The sequence below is a fragment of the Mus pahari genome, chromosome 19, assembly GCF_900095145.1.
Source record: "Mus pahari chromosome 19, PAHARI_EIJ_v1.1, whole genome shotgun sequence".
Classification (NCBI taxonomy): Eukaryota; Metazoa; Chordata; class Mammalia; order Rodentia; family Muridae; genus Mus; species Mus pahari.
Window position 1 is genome coordinate 84,521,492 of NC_034608.1, and position 19,282 is coordinate 84,540,773.

At 58.4% G+C, this 19,282-nt stretch overlaps 2 protein-coding genes across 3 annotated transcripts in view; both read right to left on the reverse strand.

Moving 5' to 3' along the window:
• Window positions 1-8,414: 8,414 nt before the first annotated feature.
• On the reverse strand, window positions 8,415-15,370 carry Cilp2 (cartilage intermediate layer protein 2). Its single transcript, XM_021219828.1, has 8 exons — window positions 15,266-15,370; window positions 14,438-14,533; window positions 13,998-14,270; window positions 13,368-13,523; window positions 12,287-12,565; window positions 12,013-12,121; window positions 11,351-11,508; window positions 8,415-11,259 (listed from the first exon to the last, which is right to left on the reverse strand). The coding sequence occupies exons 1-8, from the start codon at window positions 15,327-15,329 to the stop codon at window positions 8,909-8,911; spliced, it is 3,486 nt and encodes a 1,161-aa protein (XP_021075487.1). The 5' UTR covers window positions 15,330-15,370; the 3' UTR covers window positions 8,415-8,908.
• Window positions 15,371-15,805: 435 nt separating this feature from the next.
• The window catches only part of Yjefn3 (YjeF N-terminal domain containing 3), a 6,315-nt gene continuing 2,838 nt past the window's right edge, over window positions 15,806-19,282 (reverse strand). The window contains exons 2-6 of one of the 2 annotated variants that reach the window (XM_021219889.2): window positions 18,678-18,786; window positions 17,437-17,547; window positions 17,204-17,317; window positions 16,982-17,132; window positions 15,806-16,018 (exon numbers count right to left, since the gene is read on the reverse strand). In XM_021219889.2, coding sequence (XP_021075548.1) covers window positions 15,813-16,018; window positions 16,982-17,132; window positions 17,204-17,317; window positions 17,437-17,547; window positions 18,678-18,786 — 691 coding nt within the window. In that variant the 3' untranslated portion in view covers window positions 15,806-15,812. The remainder of the gene's footprint in view (window positions 16,019-16,981; window positions 17,133-17,203; window positions 17,318-17,436; window positions 17,548-18,677; window positions 18,787-19,282) is intronic. The other variant, XM_029532129.1, reaches the window with a different exon arrangement.

Genomic DNA, 19,282 nt, shown 5'->3' on the forward strand with positions numbered 1-19,282 from the left:
CCTGCCTCTGCCTCCTGAGTGCTGGGATTAAAGGCATGCGCCACCACGCCCGGCTCCTCCAGTGTTTTCAATACAAGCTTGTCTAAGTGACAGGTGACAACCTAGATGCCATTATCAGCTCTGAAACCTCGTGGGAGCTGTGGCATGGCCTCTGCTCTTACTGGCAATGGGTTTGGCTTTGTTTGTGGTTCTGTTTTAGCTCCTTTGTGTTTGGTTTGGGGGTTTTGAGAATTTGGGAGAATTTGAAGCCTTGTCCCGTTTCTCCTCTGCAGCAACCAATAGGGCCCTCCCTCTACAGCCTGCGCCCTGGAGCCACCTGGCAGGCAGTGTCCTCATGGCCGTGACCTCATCCTGTCAGCCACCATCACAACAGTAACAGAGTGTCCTTTACCTACAACCTGGGAAGAGCCCATGACAGGTGGGGACCACCTTATCCCTGGGACCTGGCCAGGTGCACCCTGTCACTGCCTGCTATGTGAGTGTCACCATGTGCTCTGCTGAGCCTGAGGGCTGGCGAGTGGTTAGCAGCCACCTGTAGTGACTGGACACTCTCATCCTCCAATGGCGCTGTCTCCACCGTCAGTCTGTCCCCACGCACATCCCCAGGCCCCAGCAGCCACTTATCTGGGTTCGCCTTCTGTACAGTGTCAGTGGCCCACATCCCACCTGGGATTCTGTATCTAGCTTCTGTCAGGGGCACTTTTGAAGTTTTGCCATATTATAGAATGGATCAGGAACTGGAGAGATGGCTCAGCAGTTAAGAGCACTGACTGCGCTTCCAGAGGTCCTGAGTTCAATTCCCAGCAACCACATGGTGGTTCGCAACCATCTATAATGAGATCTGATGCCCTCTTCTGGTGTATCTGAAGACAGCTACAGTGTACTTAGATATAATCAATCAATCAATCAATCAATCTTTAAAAAATAAAATAAAAATATTTTATGTAATAGGCCATTCTGCCAGCATGTATGTTCAAGTACCAGGTCTGTACCAGAGGGTGAGTAGAGGGTTCCAGGTCTCTGGGAACTGAAGTTATAGATAGTTGGGAGCTATGATATGGTGCTGGGAATTGAACCCAGGTCCTCTGGAAAAGCGGTCAATGTTCTTTTGGTTTGATTGGGTTTTTTTGTTGTCTTCTTGAGACAGGGCTTCTCTGTGTAGCCCTGGCTATCCTGAAATTTGCTCTGTAGATTCGGCTGGTCTCAAACTCAGAGATCCNCCTGCCTCTGCCTTCCAAATGCTAGATTAAAGGTATGCGCCACCACTACCACCAGCTACAGCCAGTGTTCTTAAACACAGAGCCATCTTTCCATTTCCCAAAGTCTCACCCTTTTCCACAACTAATTAATATATCACTGAGCAAGGTGTCTTTGGAGATAAACCCCACTGAAGTGCAGAGCAGCTGAAGGCAGTGGTCACTGCCACTCTTCGCATCCCTGCGGTGCACAGCCTGGGACTGTTCCCAGCCACTCACATGCTACAGAGAAAAAGCTTGAGAATCTGGAAGCTTCTCTGGCTGAGGTGAGGCACATGAATAGGTGGAGGAGGGCATTACCTGCTCAGAAGCTTGGCTAGGGCCAACACCATCCTGAGCCATTGACAGACCGGCATTTGAGGATCCCACCGACCCTGTGAGCCCTGCTGGGACCACAACTGTCTCAGCCTTTGACTGAATGGAGAACGGAGTGGCAGAGAGAGAAAGATAGAGATAGACAGAGACAGACAGGAGAGAGGAGAGACAGACAGAGAGGAGAAACAGTCAGAGGGGGAAAGAGACAGAGACAGAGAGAGATGGGAGAGAAACAGAGAACAGATGGGAGAGAGAGGGAGAGGGAGAGAGAGAGAGAGAGAGAGAGAGAGAGAGAGAGAGAGAGANAGAGAGAGAGAGAGAGAGAGAGAGAGAGAGAAAGAGAGAGAAGAGAGAAGAGCCATGGAAAGGAAATGGAGACAGCAAGACTAAGGAGGGACAGGCCTGGATCTTACTGGAGAGGGCAGGTTCTACCTTCAAGAGTTTCAATGATGACCCGGTGTGGATGCATTCAAGCCCCCCTGATGCCTCTGAAGGGACTGTGGAAGCCATTGAAGGGACTGTGGAAGCCATGGGTGGAGAGCAAATGAGTCAAATCAAGGAAAAAGCAGGAGGGACCTTAGGGGACCTCGCATGGCTCAGTTGCAGTTACGTCTTTAACCACGAGGAGGCGCAGTCAACCTAAAAAACTAAATCCCGTCTCCAGAATTCTAAAGCAATCTAAAAACTGGAAGGAAGTGTTCTGAGCCTCAGTTTCCCTGTCTATAACATGGGGAGGTCACAGGAACAACTGTTCCAGGGGAGGTCTGTGAGCAGAAGCCAGGAAAACGCGCCAGCATCCAGCACACAGATGATATGATAAGCAGAGCATAAATACTGGGCTGAGCCCATAGGATCTGAGGACCAGCAGAGGCCCAGGTGTTCAAGGAGAGAGGCTCATGGAGGTGGAACTGCCCTTGAGGTGCTCGAAGGCCAGCAAGCCAGCACTTCCTGGGGGAAGGAGATCCAGAGTTTAACAAGGCCATGCAGATTGGAGGTATGGGGGGGGGGGGAATGAGTTCTCCCAGGACATCCAGGAGGCTAGAATCAGGCTGGCTGCAGCAGCCCTGACCAGCAGCAGGTGCCAAGGCCTGCCAGCGACATTCCTCAGTGCCCGGCGCCAGGCAGCCGCTCCTGCCGGATGAAATGTAAGCTGGGCCTGGCCGCGTGGGCCTTGTGTTTTTCCAACGGCTTCTTCAGCCACAGCCTGACCACAACCTAGATTCCGTAGGGCTAGCCACTCCGTGTTTGTGTTCAGCCTGGCCAGACAGTAGCGGGGCCAGGCCGGGGGCCTGGGCCTCCCGGAAGGTCTGGCTGCCCGGCCTGAGGCCTGTCCTCCTCCACCGAGAAGCCCTGGTTATAGCTACTCAGCTATTCTTTCTTTTCTTTTTCTGTTTTTCATTGTTTTTGTTCTGAAACAGGGTCAATGTAGCTCTGGCTGGCTTTGAACTCACTACAATAGCCTAGGGAGGATGGGGAATTCCTGAACTGTGTCTACCCCTCAAGTGCTGGAATGATAGGTGCCAACATGCCGGACTTGGCTTTCAAACCGTAGAGCCTGCTGGGGTGGGGTGGCATCCACTGCTGTAGGTTCAGTCCAAGGTTGTGTGTAACTGGCCCACCTGTCGGTGAGATCCGTTGCTGCCGCCTCAGCCTCCGACTCATCTCCCTAGCTGTGAAGTAGGGATACCATTAAAGCATAGGCATACAGCTTTAATCCCACCCTGATGGAGCTGACGCCTGAGCTACATAGCAAACCCCTGCCCCGGCAGACACCAAACAAGCAGACGTAGCCCGTGTTCAGGTGTTGGCAGGGTCTAGCCCAATCTAACCCCAGAGAGTGCGGGTCTGAAGCCTAAGGTTGCTTCCGGGCGCTCTCGCCGGTTCTGCTTTGCCTTATGCACCAGACTTAGAGCTCCTAGGGCAGATGCTCATCCATGAGACTCACCACCCCCAGCTCCCCCTCATGAAACCTTACAAACAAAGGGAAAACTCATTTTACGACTTTCAGCGTTCTGGGTCTGGTTTTGGAAAACTCCCATTCACCTTTGAAAATTCCGTGTCTTCAAAGCCCTGGCCTTACAAGGAGTTTTTGTGCCTGTTTCACTTTGACTTTCGAGGTTCCTGGGGTCTTTACTCTTATCTAAGCATAGCTCTCCACGTCTTATCTTGGCAGTGGGGTGTGCTTTGTGTGTGCTCCACACAGGATCCTCACAAGACCAGGGGTTAACCTATAGTCTTCATGAAGCAGGGTATAGCCTGGCCCTCAGGGTGTGTGTGTGAGGGTCATGTCTCCAGACTCCCTCAGGCAGGAAGAGGGGGTGGGAGCTATGGCCTCACCTCTGCCTGGCTGGTCCTCAGCCCAGCTCCGCCGTGCTCCAGCACCGTCTGGGGCCAGACAGCCTTTGAGGACATAGCTGAGGTTTGGCGGTGCTGCCTGTTCCAGGCTGAGTCAGCACAGGGAGGGATTCAGGCCTCTGCTGCAGAAGCAGTTGGGATCTTGGAGGCCCGGGGTTCCCTCAGTCCACTCCTCCCTTGGGCTGCGAGACGGTGGGATGTGCCCAGAGCACCCAGATGTGGACAGCTAGACTCTGTAGGACAGACATATTTGGAGAAGGCTTGAGGCAAGCCATCCACCATGGGAGGGAGGCTGGGTGACTATGGGGCACAGGTGGGTGTGGTGTGGGCCCGTGGCACGGGACTCCATGCTGGGGTGTCCATTCCCTGTGAGCCAGAGGTTACAGTGCCTAAAGCATTTGCAGGTGTCCTGCCATGACAGACCAAAAGGTGACCAAAAGGTGCTGGGTGGTAAAGGAGGGAATATTTGACTGTAAGGGACAGAGATAGGGTGTGGCCAGGAAAGCCTGACCTTGGCTGATGACTGGCAGGCGGGTTGCCTCTGACTGACACCTTGGCTCTGTGCCCTGGGCAGAGAGGTCTTGGGTGAGGCTATGTCTGTCTTCCTGTGTCTACCTCCAACAGCTGGGAGTCCCCTCCCCCCATGCTGGTCCCCTCCCTATCACTTGCCAGTACCCCCATCTGGAACCTGAGCCTGGACTCTGTTCCCAGCCCCAAGATATCATCCCCTTCCCCACACCCCACAGTGACGTCCCTGCATCCTCTGCTAGTGCTGAAGCCAGTGCCTGCCAGGCCAGCTCCAGCCCTTGGGGTCTAAGACTGGGACAGACCCACCTCTGAGACTGATGAGAGAGACAGACAGTGGGGAAGTGGTGGGTGGCCACGCCAGGTCCTCGAGGCTCCTACAGAAGAGCCAGATATGTTCCGCCAGGACTGAGAGAGAAAGCTGGGCCAAGTGGGGAGAGCAGCCCCCGTGCCACCGAGGAGCGAGTCCCAAAGGCTGGGGAGAGCTCCTTAGGGTGGGGGGTGGGGCAGCGAGGGAACCTGTCCTAAGACATTGTGTAACCCAGGCTGATCCAGCAAGACTGCTCAGGGGTAAAGGTGCTTGCCGCACAGGCCTGCAGTCCCGAGTTCAATCCCCGGAACCCGCATGGAGGAGAGCAAAAAAGTAACTCCATGAGCCGGGCGTGGTGGCGCACGCCTTTAATCCCAGCACTTGGGAGGCAGAGGCAGGCGGATTTCTGAGTTCGAGACCAGCCTGGTCTACAGAATGAGTTCCAGGACAGCCAGGGCTACACAGAGAAACCCTGTCTTGAAAAACCAAAAAAAAAAAAAAAAAAAAAAGTAACTCCACATGCTCTCTGGACTCCATCGTCATGTTGTGGCATAAATGTGCCCACATATACACAAATGCCCGAACGAAAGAAGAAAGTGACTTCTAAATGTTGCTCCACCTAGAATCTGCTTCCCTCCCTCGGTGTCACCTGCTTGCCCCTCCGTGTTGCCCCTCCAGCCTGGGCACATATTGTCCCAGCTGTCTGCCTTTCCTTTCCTACCTACTGTCCAGCCAACACGTCCTTCAAGACCAGTTCCCAGCAGGGAGTGGTGGCTTACACCTGCCACCAGCTCTCAGGAGGTAAAATCGGGAAGATCAGAAGTCCCAGGCTATCCTTGGCTGCATAGTGAATTTGAACATGAGGTCCCATCTCTAAGGAAACAACCAAACGGAACCAAACCCAGAAATAGCCACTTCACCCCCAGGTTAGTGTCCATGACAGCTGGGTGACCCAAGCAGTCATTCTCCCTGAAAACAAATGTTGGGGCCCAACACACTATGTATCCACTGCGCACCCTCAGAGCACGTGTAGTCTCGGGGTCACACCCCAGCAGCCCCCCTCCAGGTCTGTCTCGCAGCAGCTCTTCCTCTTGGATTCTGTTGTTTTCAGGCTTGTTTTAAGCATTTTACTGGTCCAAGATTTTTCTCTATGCCATGGTGTGAGGAATTTTAAGAACCCCTGGTTCTAAAATTATAAAATCTAAAGTGTCGGGGGCAGGACATTGGGCCTCCAGTGCCCCGAGCTGACCTCAGGGAGGCAGGAGCAGGGTCTCTGGGGGGGTCTTGGCCCTGATCCCCCCCCAACCCCAGCCAAGGGGCGTGTCCTGGCAGCCCTGCTGGGGGTGGAGGGAGGTGATGGATTTTCCAGAAGCTATGACTGAGGTTCCAAGAGGGAGGGCTGGGACCAAGCACCGGAGGCAGAGAGAGCCGCTGCCAGTGCAGGGCAGCTCTCCCTTCCCTGGAGTCTTAATTTCCTAATGTAAAAGTTGGGGGTGAATTCTGCCCTGTCACTGAATAGGCTGAGAGGGAAAGAGGTCCACAGCCCTCTGGGCCTAGCTAGAGATGGGTTCCCACTAGCTCTACTCCACACTAACAAAGACACCAGGGACAGGCCAGTCACCTCCCCCTAAAGCCCAGCTGGCTGCCCCAGCTGGCAGCCAGAGAAGCCCCAACACTTTCTCAATGAAAGGTATTTGGCGAGAAGGCTGGACACCTCATCAGGAGCCTGGACTTCACAGCGGGCTCCCCATCCCTTTGTGGGGAGCTGCAGCCCTGGATAATCCTTGGACTCCCCCAAGCAGCCCTGCACTGCTGAGTGAGCTGGGCTCTAAGCCTCTGTTGTCTACAGCTCCAGCAGAGCCCTGGGGTCATCTCAAAGGCCAGGGTCTGGACTTAACAGCTTTTTTTCTGAACCCTGAGGACCCACATCCCTCAGGGTACAGGAAGGTATTCCTGCTATGGGTAAAAATGGCCCCTACCAGGAGGTGCTCACCACGTGGTGGGGGCAAGGGGCAGGGGGGGGGAGTGCTTGTTAGTAGCCAGACTAAAGTCCGGAAGTGAGTTAAAATGACACACCAGGGGTATGGTGACTCAGGGACTAACTGGGCACCGAAAGAGCTGACCCCCGAGGGGGTCCCCGTGTGTATGGCCATTCATGGGTTCACACAGCTAGTCACCTGCTGCCCAAACATGCAAGGTGAGCAATAAAAGGGGGTGCGCAGGCCCCCAGTGAAGAGCACCCGTGCTCTTCTGTGACAGGACCCAGCTTCAGGGAGGGTGGGCATAGGACCCTCCTTTCTTGGAGTTAGAGATGAGGCTCAGTTGGTAGAGCACTTGTGGAGCATACACAAAGCCCTGCTGGGTTCCGCCATAAACTGGGCATGTCTGCCACTCAGCAATAGAGTCACGAGGGTCAGGAACTCAAGGTCATCCTCAACTACATGGGGAGTTAGAGGTCTCAAACCGAAAAGGCCCTTTTCCCAGGGACTCACTCATGTCTCCAGGCTAGCTGATGTGGGGGGCATGAGGGGCCACTGGGGAGCCCCACTCCTGTAGGGTCTCACAACTCAGCAGAGTGAGTGTGATCAGCACAGCTGTGCTGTGGGGTGTCCACCTGGGGGCAGGGTCTGCCTCATCCTGATCTCTCGTCATTCTGAGGCTAGTAGGTCCCCGTGGAGCCTGGACCCCAGTGGCTGGCCAAGGTATGGCTGGGCCTCAGCTCGGAGGTGCTCAGGCCGGCACAGGCCTACCCTGAGGAGCCAAGGCAACAGTGGTGGGAATGGCTACACCTGTCCCAGGAACTTTCCCAACAGGCTCCTCCTTGCCCTGTAATTCTGAGCCACTAGCCAAGCCCAGCAGCAGTCATGAGGCCCCAGCACTGTGGAGCTCCTGTGCACTCTAGTCATCGACATCTCTATACCACCTCCACAGGCACACCACACACACACACACACACTACACACACACCACGCACATCACACACACACACCACGCACACCACACACACTACACATACCACACACACTACACATACTACACACATTATACACACACATACACACACCACACACACACAATACACACACACACATACACTCACCACGCACACCACACACACTATACACACACATACACACACCACACACACACAATACACACATTACACACACATACACACACCACACACACAATACACACATTACACACACATACACACACCACGCACACCACACACACTATACACACCCATACACACACCACACACACTATACACACACACATTACACATACACACACACACTACACACACCACACACATTACACACACACACACCACACACTATACACACACCACACACACTATACAAACACACACATTACACACACACACACACACACACACCACGCACACCACACACCCTTTTCAGCCGGGCACCTGACACACGTACCACGCAGGAATCCCTTGGCTGCCGGCACACAGGCCCCATGTGCCTCCAAGCCCTCTCTTCTTGTTTGGTTTTCAGACACAACTGGCTTTGTAGTCAGGCTGGCCTGGATGCTCCTGCCTTTGTAGCATGCTCCTGCCTCAAGCTGTTGGGATCACGTCCCAGATCAGTCCCACCAGCCTTCACCTTTCCAATTGACACAAGGGGTTGGAAATGATAGCATTTTTAATTGAGCCCGATAGCACCTGCCCCCAAGTCCGGAGGGCATTCCCAAGCACCATGGAACCACCCTTGCCGCCGCCCTGGCTTCCCCTGCATGGCGACCCCAAAGCACCCTTTCCCCACATTCCAGGGGCCCAACCTGTACCCCGATTCACACCCACCCACTGAGGCTTTATCTCAATAAATACGACCTCAGAGCCAAAGCCGGGGCACAGGATCTCACAAAGGCTGAGACTCGGGCCTTAAGTGGACAATCACGTCCCTGGGCCTGGCTTCATCTACAGCTGGACACTCTGTTTCTGCTCACAGAGCCTCAGCTTCCTGCCCCGAATTTCCACCAGCACCCTTAGTTTTCATCTTGACCAAATTCTTGGTGGAGAAGGGGGAAGGGGACCCAGAACCCTGGGAGCCAAAGCGGGGGAGGCTTTCCGAAGATACAGGAGTCTAAAGCAAGGCAAAGAGTGAGGTCGTGGACCAGGTCACTGTCCAGGGCCCAAGGGGCTGGTGTCTCCAGCCTGGGTTTGGTTAACCCGGGAATAGCGGGTGGCTTGGCCCATCTCCCTACGGATGTCGCCAAGCGCTGATGAAGGGTTCTCCAGCAGCCGCTGGAAGAGACTGGGTCTGGCGGGCGGCTCTCGGCACTGGAAGGTGACTGCCGTGCCCGCGTCCGCTTTCATCTCCCGGGAGAAGCCGTCGGAGGAGCCGTCGAAGCAGCGGCCGATGGCAATTTCCTTGGCCAACCGTGGGCTCTGGTCGGTGACCGTGTAGACGCCATAGTTGTGGCCCAGAGCGTCGAGCGGAGCCAGCATGGCGAAGGCGGCGGGGTCATCAGCGGGGGCGAGCGGCAGGTGCCTGGCTAGATAGTCCTGCAGGAGCGTGTTGACGGCCACGCGGCGGCAGCTGCCCTGTGGGGTCACAGTCACGAGCGTCCTGTCCACCTGGCGCTGGTCAAACAACATGCCGCCGCACTTGAACTCCACGCAGGCGGCCGAGGCACCCGGGCGCTCAGGGTGGCGCACGCTGCGGGTGTCGCGCAGCCCGTAGAGGCGGCCGCGTGTGGCTTCGTGGGTGCCACCTGCGTTGTGCGAACGCACCATGTACTCCTGCGGGCCCTGCAGCCGCACCTTCAGGAAGCACGCGCGGAACTCCTGCGGGTTAGGCCACCAGGCCAGCAGGTCGCCGGTCCAAGAGGCGGGCGCTCCCTCGTGGAACGGCACCACGTCGTACTCGTACTTGTCCGCCTCCACGCGCGAGAATCGGAAGTGACTGTCAGTGACCGGCGCGTCCTCGCAGTCGCGCAGGCGGCGCCACGGATACACGGGCCCGTGCGCCTCGGACTCGTGGCCGGCGCGTGGACGCGCAAGGTTCAAGCGGAAGCCTGTGCGCTTGAGCGCAGGGTCGTCGTGATCAGTGCGCTGGTAGCCTAGGCGCTCCAGGTAGGGCTGCGCTACGCCCACGACGGTCGAGGTCGCGCGTGGCCGCGACGGCGCGGCCTCCAGCTCCTCGCCTCCCAGAGCCGCGGTCACAAAGGCCGTGTAGGCGTCGGGCTGCTCGGCGTCGCAGAAGGCCGGCACGCACGCGCCGTTGGGCCCTGTGACCGCGCTGTCGAAGCGACCCCACGCGCGTGGGTTGGCCGTGAAGCCGGGCGCGGGCTCCAGGTTGAGCAGCGTCACCACCACGCCCTGCACCTGCTCGGCGGGCGCGAAACGATCCGTGCCGTAGGCGCGAACCTTCACGAAGCACCGGCGCCGCTCCGGCACGTCTAGGTTGAACAAGCGGCGCTCGCGCATGGTGAGCGCGCCCACGAGGAACGCGCGCTCCTCCCTGCGCACGCGCGCCGCCGCCGTCTCACGCCGGAAGCCGCCGCCTCCTTGCTCAGCCCCCTCCTCCTCCCACAGGCCGGTCTCCGGGTCCAGCGACCAGAGTGCCAGGGCCTCGGCGTGACCGGGCATGCGCACGTGGTCGGCGTCCACGCGCACGTCCGCGCGCGCCACGTGCAGCTGCTCCGGGGAGCCGGGCGCGCGCAGGTCCACTGCAAACATGCCATAGGTTCGCAGAGGCGCCAGCTCACCCGCGCTGTCCAGAAAGCGCAGGTCGCTGGACGCCGCGGACGCCGACGCCAGGTCACGAGGGTCCACGAAAGTGACACGCGCCTCCACGGGCCCCGCGTAGGGACGGCCATCGGGGTGGTGGAAGGTCCCGGGCGGCAGGACTAGCTCGCCTAGCGCTGGCGCCGCCTCTGTGCCGCCCAGCGGGATTTCACCGCCCAGCTCCGCGTCCAACAGCACTGCGGCCGCCTTGCGCAGCGCGCGGATCTCGTGGTACACACCGGCTCCGCGAGGGTCGAAAGGCAGCACGCGGACGCTGTCTACGAACTCGCCACTCGGGTCCACGAAAGTCACCACGAGGCGCTCGGTGGCCGGCGGCACCTCGATGGTAAAGTCGCCCTGGTAGGAGGTGAAGCCGAGGGGTGCGCGGCCCAGCAGTATCCTGGCGAAACGCAGGGGCTCCCCGGAATCGGCAGCCACCACGCGGCCCCGCACAAGTCCCCGACGGGGCAGGCACTTGCGACAGCCACACTCGGCCACCACCTTCACCGGGAGCACGTAGCCAGAGCAGCGGATGTCCCTGCTCTCCAGGCGCAGCACTGAGCAGCAGCGAGAGCCCGCGTCCCCACAGCGAGGGCCGGAGCCCACAGGGCCCGGGCAGCGCGTGTCCGCGCACAGACCCACGTCTAGGTACGTGGGGCCGCCGCCGGGCTGGCCGCAGTCGTCCGGAAGCTTGATCAGGTGTTCCTGAGGTCGGGGGTCACAGGCCTGCTGGCCGGGAGCTGGGGATTCCACACAACCAGGTCATGGGAGGGAGGCTGAGGTGGGGGACTAGGGCTGGGCTCGGGTGGGGCGGGACTGGACCACACTCACCGAGTACCGTGAGGAGGGCGGCGCGGGATCGCACCGTGCCCGCCTCGTTCCAGGCCTTGCAGTGGTACTCCCCTGCCTGCGCCACGTGAAGCCCCTGGAGCTCTAGGTGTGGCCCAGACCCCTGCTGGCGTCGGTCCAGGAGGGTTCCGTTGTGGAACCTGAAGAAAGCAGTAAGTGCACAGCATCGTGGGGATCTTAGGAACGGTGGCTGGACTGCATCTGTCTCTAGGAGGGAAGAGCTGGAGAGGGCTTCCTGGAGCCCAGCCTCCTGAGCCTCTGCGCTTTGCAGGGGAGACAGAGGGCAGCATTCACTCCTTAGGAGGTTTTTGTTTCGCTGAGACAAGATCTTCTGCACTTTAGGCTGTATAGTGAAGGCTGATTTCGAACCCCCAATCTCCAGCCTCTACAGGCCTGCCCCGCCCTCCAGCCAGCTCTGCTTGTTCTTCTTTGGTGACATGGCTACACACACACACACACACACACACACACACACACACAATGTAACCGTCACTAACTACTTCAAGTTCCTGACAGCCCTGCCTCAGCGCTGGGGTCATGTGGCCATGTCACACCTTAGTGTTAGAAAGCTTTGAAATACCAGAGAGTACAATCCCATTCAACCCAAAGCTGGCCGAGCTCCCTAAGTTTGTGTGGACACTCACCAGGAATATTTCTTGGGCATGGGTGTCCCCGAGGCCTTGCAGCAGAAGGTCACATTCTGACCTGCCTCTCGAACTCGAGACTCAGGGTGCTTTACCAGGTACGGCTTCCCTGAGGGGGTCAGAGTTGGCCAAGCTCATGACCAGGGACAAGCTCTCTCAGGGACAGCCCACCTCATTCTGTGCTGTCAACAAGTGAGTCACAGCTTGGTTTTTTTCCCCTTGGCCTGGAACATCCTCCTCTGTAACACATGTTCTTGGCTGCAGGGACACTCACCTAACTCTTCAAGGATGATGGTGACTGCGGCTGTGTTGGAGCTGTTGGCATGAGCCTGGGCTGTGCCAGCAGAGAAGCCATTCATCTGGGCGCTGACACTGACCTTGCTGCCCGCACAGACTCCGGGCACTCGGAAGGTTCCATGGGTGCCACTGGTGGCTATGGTGCCAGGTCGGGTTCGCAGGGAGACCCTGGCTCCTGACAGCGGTCGCCCAGATGGGGTGACCACCGAGCCCAGGAGGATGTGGTTGGGGCACCCGCAGGTGTCGGAGCTACACCCTAGGGGAACATGGAAACGGCAGGCGCAGAGAACTCTTGGGGAGAGCTTTGCACTCAGTTACAAACATATGTGACCCTGCCTCCCATCAGTTCACCACAAGCTTCAGTGTGGCTGGACTTAAGTCTGGAGACAGGGATAAGTGGGCAGAGCTGGAGCAATGTAAGGAAGGTGGGTCCATAGATACAAGGGAGAAGCTCCAAGAGGGGACCAAAGAGGCTGATTCTTAAAAGATGGCGAGGACTCATGGGCAGGTGTTCCTGGGTGGGGCTGGGAGCAAGGGGCTGTCTTGGACAACATCTGTCTCACTTCCAACGCTGCTGCTTCTCCACAAAGTGGAAAGTTCCAGTGGAAACTTGAGGGCAGAGGCACCGGGTGGGGTCCCCACCATTGGCGGCATCGTGCCCCAACTATATGAGGGCCCTGTTGCAGCTGTCTGCAGACCATGTTTGTGGAGCCCAGGCCTGAGTGGAATTTCCAGTCCCCTCCTGGCTGGCCTGCTGTCTGGCACAGGGAGGGCCTGGGCATCGGGTCTGCGTGGGCGAGCAGGACAGGCAAAGACTAAAGGTTGAATGCGTGCACCCAGAGTATGCGCCGAGTGAAGGCTTCTGTCTTCACAGGGATATCTTAGTGTGCACACTAGGTGAAATAACTCTTCAGGTCTTCCCATGCCTGCCGAGCATCCACCCACCCCCTCTGTATAGTCTTCTACCCTAGCGTGTGCATGGCCTCCACTTCAACTGGTCCCCTTTTTATGTAGGCCCCACCCCTGATCATCCCCTCCTCAGGCCCCATCCCTCCTACCTGGGCAACGGGATCTCACGCACTTCTGCGCCTCTTGGGGGCTCCCGGGACACGTGTCCCCAGAGGAGCTTTGACAGCTGCGGCGGCGCAGGCGACGACCTAGCCCGCAGCTCTTGGAGCAGAGGCCCCACGCTCCCCAAGCGCCCCAAGCCGCCTCTGCGGAGCAAGGTGGGAGATGAGGTGGATCTGCCCACCTTGGTCAGCGGGCTTTCTGAACTATGTGGGTCTTGTCCCCCCCCCCCCGTATAAACCCTCTCTGACTGCAGGGGCAGACTGCATACAGTTCTGCACAGAGCTCACCTGCATGCGCGCGCGCGCGCGCGCGCACACACACACACACACACACACAACTCCTTGCTAGATGCGGTCCTAATTAGCCTTGCTGTTCCCCATCGGACTTCAATACAGTGAGGCTTAAGGCGTCCTCCAACATGGTGCTGTTCAGGATGGGCTGATGAGATCCTGGCGTGTTAGTGCACTACCTACCACAACCTGGGCCCAGCTCCCTGAATCCTCACTTTGCTGATGGGTGTGTCTCTCTAAGCCACGCCCGTGCCCTGCCGTCATTGGGACTTGCTCTTTAGGGTAGTTCTGTACCCGCCCGCCCAAGCTTATGGGTCCCGCCCTTACCCAGTGGGCAGCGGAAGCGCACGTGGTAGTTGGAGCAGCGGCGGCCTCGCGGCTGCTCACGATTGAGACACCAAAATCCACGCTCTGGGTTGGCGTGCACCCTCTCGCCCATTGCAGCTGGTAGCGCCCAGTCGGTGGTGCGCGCCTCCAGTGCCAGTGGCCTCGGGCACACCCGCGCGGGACCATAATAGAAGCGAATGGCGGCCAGGCTCTCGAAGTCGCCATCTCCTCCCGGGTGATCCACGTTGAACCACGACGTCCACTCGCTGGCCTCTGTGAGCATCACACGCTGAGCCCGGGTCCCACCTCCCGCTAGTCCCTCCAGCTTGGAGCCTTGAGGCCCAAGGAGCTGTGATGTCCAAGGACTCCTCATTCTCCCTCCCCTCCCCACTGACCCCATCAAGCCCAGATCACACAGGCGGGTTGCTGAGGTGACTTACCCTCCCAGTCTTCCAGGGCTGGCGAGGGCTGGCCGGTATCTGGCGGCCGTCCTTGAAGACCCCTGGCGGTTGAAGTGTGCTCGGTGGGGGTGGCATCTGTGGGAGTTCGAGGAGGCACAAGATAGGGACCACTGAGACCCCTCTTTTGGTGCAACATGAGAAACATTGATTACCACATTTCACGGGATAGGAAACTGAGGATCTGAGAGGCCAGCTCTAGCCCCGGGGACTGCAGCAGCGCCCACTCCAGGAAGCCTTCCCATTACCAGCAGCGGACCCTGAAGCCCTGTCACTCCGCAGATCTGGCGACTCTGTGTCCCACTACACTTCTAGGCTCAAATGTTCATCAAATACAAGTCGAGTGCATTCGGCTCTGCGTCTACCCGCAGACCGCTGCGGTCTCTTCCTGGGAGTCCCCTCCTGCCATGTACTTTCCCGGGTCTTTCTAGGTGGGACACAAGGTGCCAACAGGTAAGTCCTTGGTTTCTCTGGCCTTCCATCTTTCCAGGGTGGACTAGGAAGGCAGACAGGTTCAGACAACCCCCTTCTTCCTGGAGCCCCAGCCTTCTGAGAAATGGGACTGTCACCAGCCCCGCGGAAGGACAGCTACGACCCCTTGGCACAGAAACCTGACAATTTATGGTTCAAAGCCTTGGCCGAGTGGACCTTGCTGGGACGATGGAAGAGTTTTCTTTCACCGGCTCTCTGGGACGCTCACGAGGTGTTCCCCCGCCCGCTTCTGGGCGCACGGCTGTCATCCTGTTGTGTGTGTGTGTGTGTGTGTGTGTGTGTGTGTGTGTGTAGGGGGTGTTCCCCAAAGTATCTCACCTCGCGCTCCCGCTAGGTGTACGGTGGCAAGGCAGAGATAGAGCAAGGGCAGAGGTGATGCCATCGCCAGGTCCGAAGTGCTCTGCGAAGCTCAGGGATCCGACTGGGGCGGGTCTGGCGGCTGCTTGGGGCTAAAAGGGCGGAACGGGGCCACAAGCCCCGCCCCCGCACACCACGCTGGGTCTTCTATGCCTCCCGCGGTACCTCCGCCTTTAGACCGCCCGGTGTCCTGCGTTCCCCCTCCTTCTCCAACTGGGTCCCGTGCTGTGTGCCTGGCTCCCTCTGGTCTGAAACTTGAAGCTGCTGGCGCCCTAGGATGCTGGACGTTCTCTATATTGTTTAATATAGAGAACCGGTCCTAAGTACTGCAGGCCACCCCCCTGCAGCCTGGAAGTCCCTCTTGGGGTCTGCTCTCCATTCTAAGAAACTCCACGGCGTAGCTCCTCCCCGCAAACCCGGAGGGAAATCCCCTCTCCACCCGCCCACCCCCTGGCCTGGTGCACAAAAGAGGCAGGGGAGAGGTGGTGGAGATGTTTATTGGTGCGGTTCACAGTGAGGCCACGCAGTCGGTGCCAGCATATTTTGGCAGGTGCAGGCCAAACTTTCGGCGCACGTCGTCAGGCACGAACCTGCCGGCTACAAAGTGGAGACGTCCGGAGAAGCGGCCGGCGCAGCTCTTGGGCGCCGCAAGGGACACCAGCACATCAGGCTGCACCGCGTCCTTTGCGTCGCCGCCAGCCTCCGCATCCCAGCCTGAGGGCGCAAGAGGGGGAGCTGAGGACCTCCGGCCGGGACCAAGTCTGCCCTGCCTTCCTCCACGCACGCGGGTAGCGGTCAGACCTGCTGACCGCAGAACCGCCTCCACCCTCCGACTACACCATTTCCACTGCTAGCCTGCCAAGACCCAGCCTCTGCCTTCTGAGCCGTGTCTCCTTCCGCAGAGGTCAGGAGCCGCCGCCTTGCTTAAATCAGACCTTCCTCACCCACCTCGGGTCTGACCTCAGCCTCTCTTCCCCACCCTGTACTGTAAGCCGAGACCCCCCTCCTTCTGAACTGTGCCCCCACATCCCCATCGGATTTGATTTCCCCCTCCAACCTGAGACATCTTGGCTCTCTGACCCACCTCGTGGTACTTTTGTCAGGACTCTGCCCTCTCCCCATACCACCAGGAGTTTCGGTTCCACCCAGTCCACGAACCGGCAACCCGGACTTCTCTCCTGCCTCAGGCACTAACCAGAGCCATGGGCTCCTTTCTCTGATTAGAGGTTTCCAACTGCAGGATCCCTCACTTTTCCAAGACCACCTACTGTATCCCCCTCGAACTAGATATGCCTCGGCTTTGGTCCAGGATGGTCCTGGAGCTTTGTAGCTAGGGGACACTCCTACGCAGTCCCCACGGGAGGCTGAGCGCCGGTTGTCCCTAGCAGCTCTGGCCTGGCAGGCGTGGCCTCTGCCCAGTGAGCTCACAGGGCTGGTGGTGGGTGGTGCCCGTGGAGCTGAGCACTCGGACCAAGGGGACACCGAGTCACTGGGGGCAGCCACTTGTATTGCTCCCATCCTCAGGGCGGGTGTGAAACAGGATGGGGGCAGATGCGGAAACTGAGGTTGAAAGAGTTGGAGGAGGAAAACCGAGTTGGGGGTGGGGTGCAGAGGGGAGAATTTGGGATGGATGGAAAAAACAGGCTAGGGTAACCAGGCTGTCCCTGGGTGGCGTGCCTGAGGGGACGTCCAGGCTCACAAGCGGAATGGAGAGTCGCTTCAGTGTGGCCAGCGCGCGCGCGCAGTGCCCGCCTGCTTCTGCCAGCGGCACTCCCGGCCCAAGCACTGCGTCCACCACCAGCCCGTACGCGTCGTCGATGAGCCGCACCTGGGGAGAGGGGCAGTGTCAGGGGCTGTGCTCGGACGGGCCAAGGCCGGGGCAGGATGGGTGCATCTGACCTCGGCGGGCAGGAAGGACAGGAATGGGATGTCCATCTTCTCGCACTGCGTGGTCAGGTCACGGTGCAGCGCGTCGGCCGAACGCACCGGGCAGAAGATGCTGGGCTGGTATTCCTGGGGGTGGGGGTGAGGGAACCCGGGTTCGGTGATGGAAGCGGGAAGAAGTCCCCCTCCTGTTCCCAGCGGGACCCTAGCCCCATTTCTGTCTCCCACATCACGGCCCTGTTACTCACGAATACCCGCAGGTGCCGGGCACACGCCAGCCCCACGGCGCCATTCTGCTCCGGGCCGCACACGACCAGCACGGTCCTCTGCTTCCGCGACAGCGAGGGCAAGGGGAAGGCCTAAGACATAGCACAGCAGGGCAGCTGGATGGGGGCGGGTTCTGGGGCAGAAGGACGAAGCCATGGCAGAGGGGTGGTCTGCATGCGGGGCGGGCAGAGTGCGAACCCGGCCTCTGCGCCCTGTGCGGTTTGTTTACTCTGTCTGCACTTAGGGCACATTCCCCCTTCCCTTGCCCAGCTCCCTCAAAAAGGTGAAAAGTGGGGTGATCTTAGAGGGATGTCCCCAATTCGGCAAGAGTGGCACCTAGGTCACCTGATTCTACCCCACTTCTGTCTTTATCTCTCGGGATTTCCTATCTGCTTTCTATTTCAAACGATCAGCCTGCGCATAATTTTTATTGTTTTAGAGGGCCTCACTCTAACTCAGGCTGGTCTTGAACTTGCAGTAGTTCTGCCTCAGCCCCCTAACTGCGGAGTTAGCAGCTGTGAACCACCACGAGGGCAAGCTGGGCTACTGAGTAAAGCCAGCTAAGTGGCTCAACTGATAAGAACTTGCCACCAAGCCTCTGAAGGGACCGTAGTTTCTTTCCTGAACCCCACATGGTGGAAGAACACAGCTCACAAACTATCCTACCCACCGGACATGCTCACACTCACACCTAGGGGGCGGGGTAAAATAAATGGAATTTTAAAACATGAGAGGTAGGGCTTATGCGGTGCTGGCAGGGGCTTGTGGTCCTTCCTTGGGCTTCGTGGAGGATCCCAAGACCCGCTCAGTGGACCTCACAGCAAATGCCTCTCAACAACACCCTCCTGTAATCTTGCTGGTGAAGGTTTAGTAGAGCCAGATATACCAAGTTTGGCCCCGCTTCGGACCTCATTTGGCCCACTGCACTCCCACCCTGTCCATCTTAGAACCTCTTTTCTCACTGGGCATTTTGGGGTGTGCAGATGGCAGCAATAGCTGTCAGGCAGGTCACACCTCTGAGAGACCCAGGCCTGTACCTTGAAAGCTTCAGCCCCACCCTGAAGGTCCTCCCCCCAACCTGAGTCTCTGGGGACCCCGCTTCTGCCTTGTCTGGTACCCCTTGTCTGGTTCTCTGGTCTGGTCTGGCGGCGAGCTCCCTTGTACTTCAGTTTCCGGACTCGAGTGATAGGCTGAAGTAAACCCGAGCAAATGGGGCTAGTACCTTGGTCACAGCCACCGCACTAGCGTGCCCACATAGTTCCACCAGCTGCTGCCGCCCAAAGCGGTACTCCTCCAGTAGCTCCCGCTCCAGGGCGGCCGCCTCCGAGGTGCTGCAGGCAGAGTTGGGCAACATGCTCAGAGGCGCAGACAGGGAATAGACTCAAGGATGGCTGCCCAGACCCACCCGAAGACCCTCACCTTGTTGGTGCCCAGTTTTCCCATCCCACAAGCATTGTTTGAAATGGCAGCTGCAGCCTGAGGCCCGCGGGCCCTCTGGTGGTGAAAGACTGAGCCCAGAGAGTCGGAGATCCGAAGGAAAGATCAATGCAATGTGCCCCCCCCGCCCGGCCTGCTCAGCATGCTGCAAGGTCTCACTGCAAAGCCCAGGGTGTCATCAAGGGCCTTGTCCTCCTCTCAGATTTATAACTGGTGAGCTCACTCACCCCAAACCTTAAAAGAATTGGATTTCGAGCTGGGCGTGGTGGCCCAGGCCTTTAATCCCAGCACTTGGGAAGCAGAGGCAGGCGGATTTCTGAGTTCGAGGCCAGCCTGGTCTACAGAGTGAGTTCCAGGACAGCCAGGGCTATATAGAGAAACCCTGTCTCG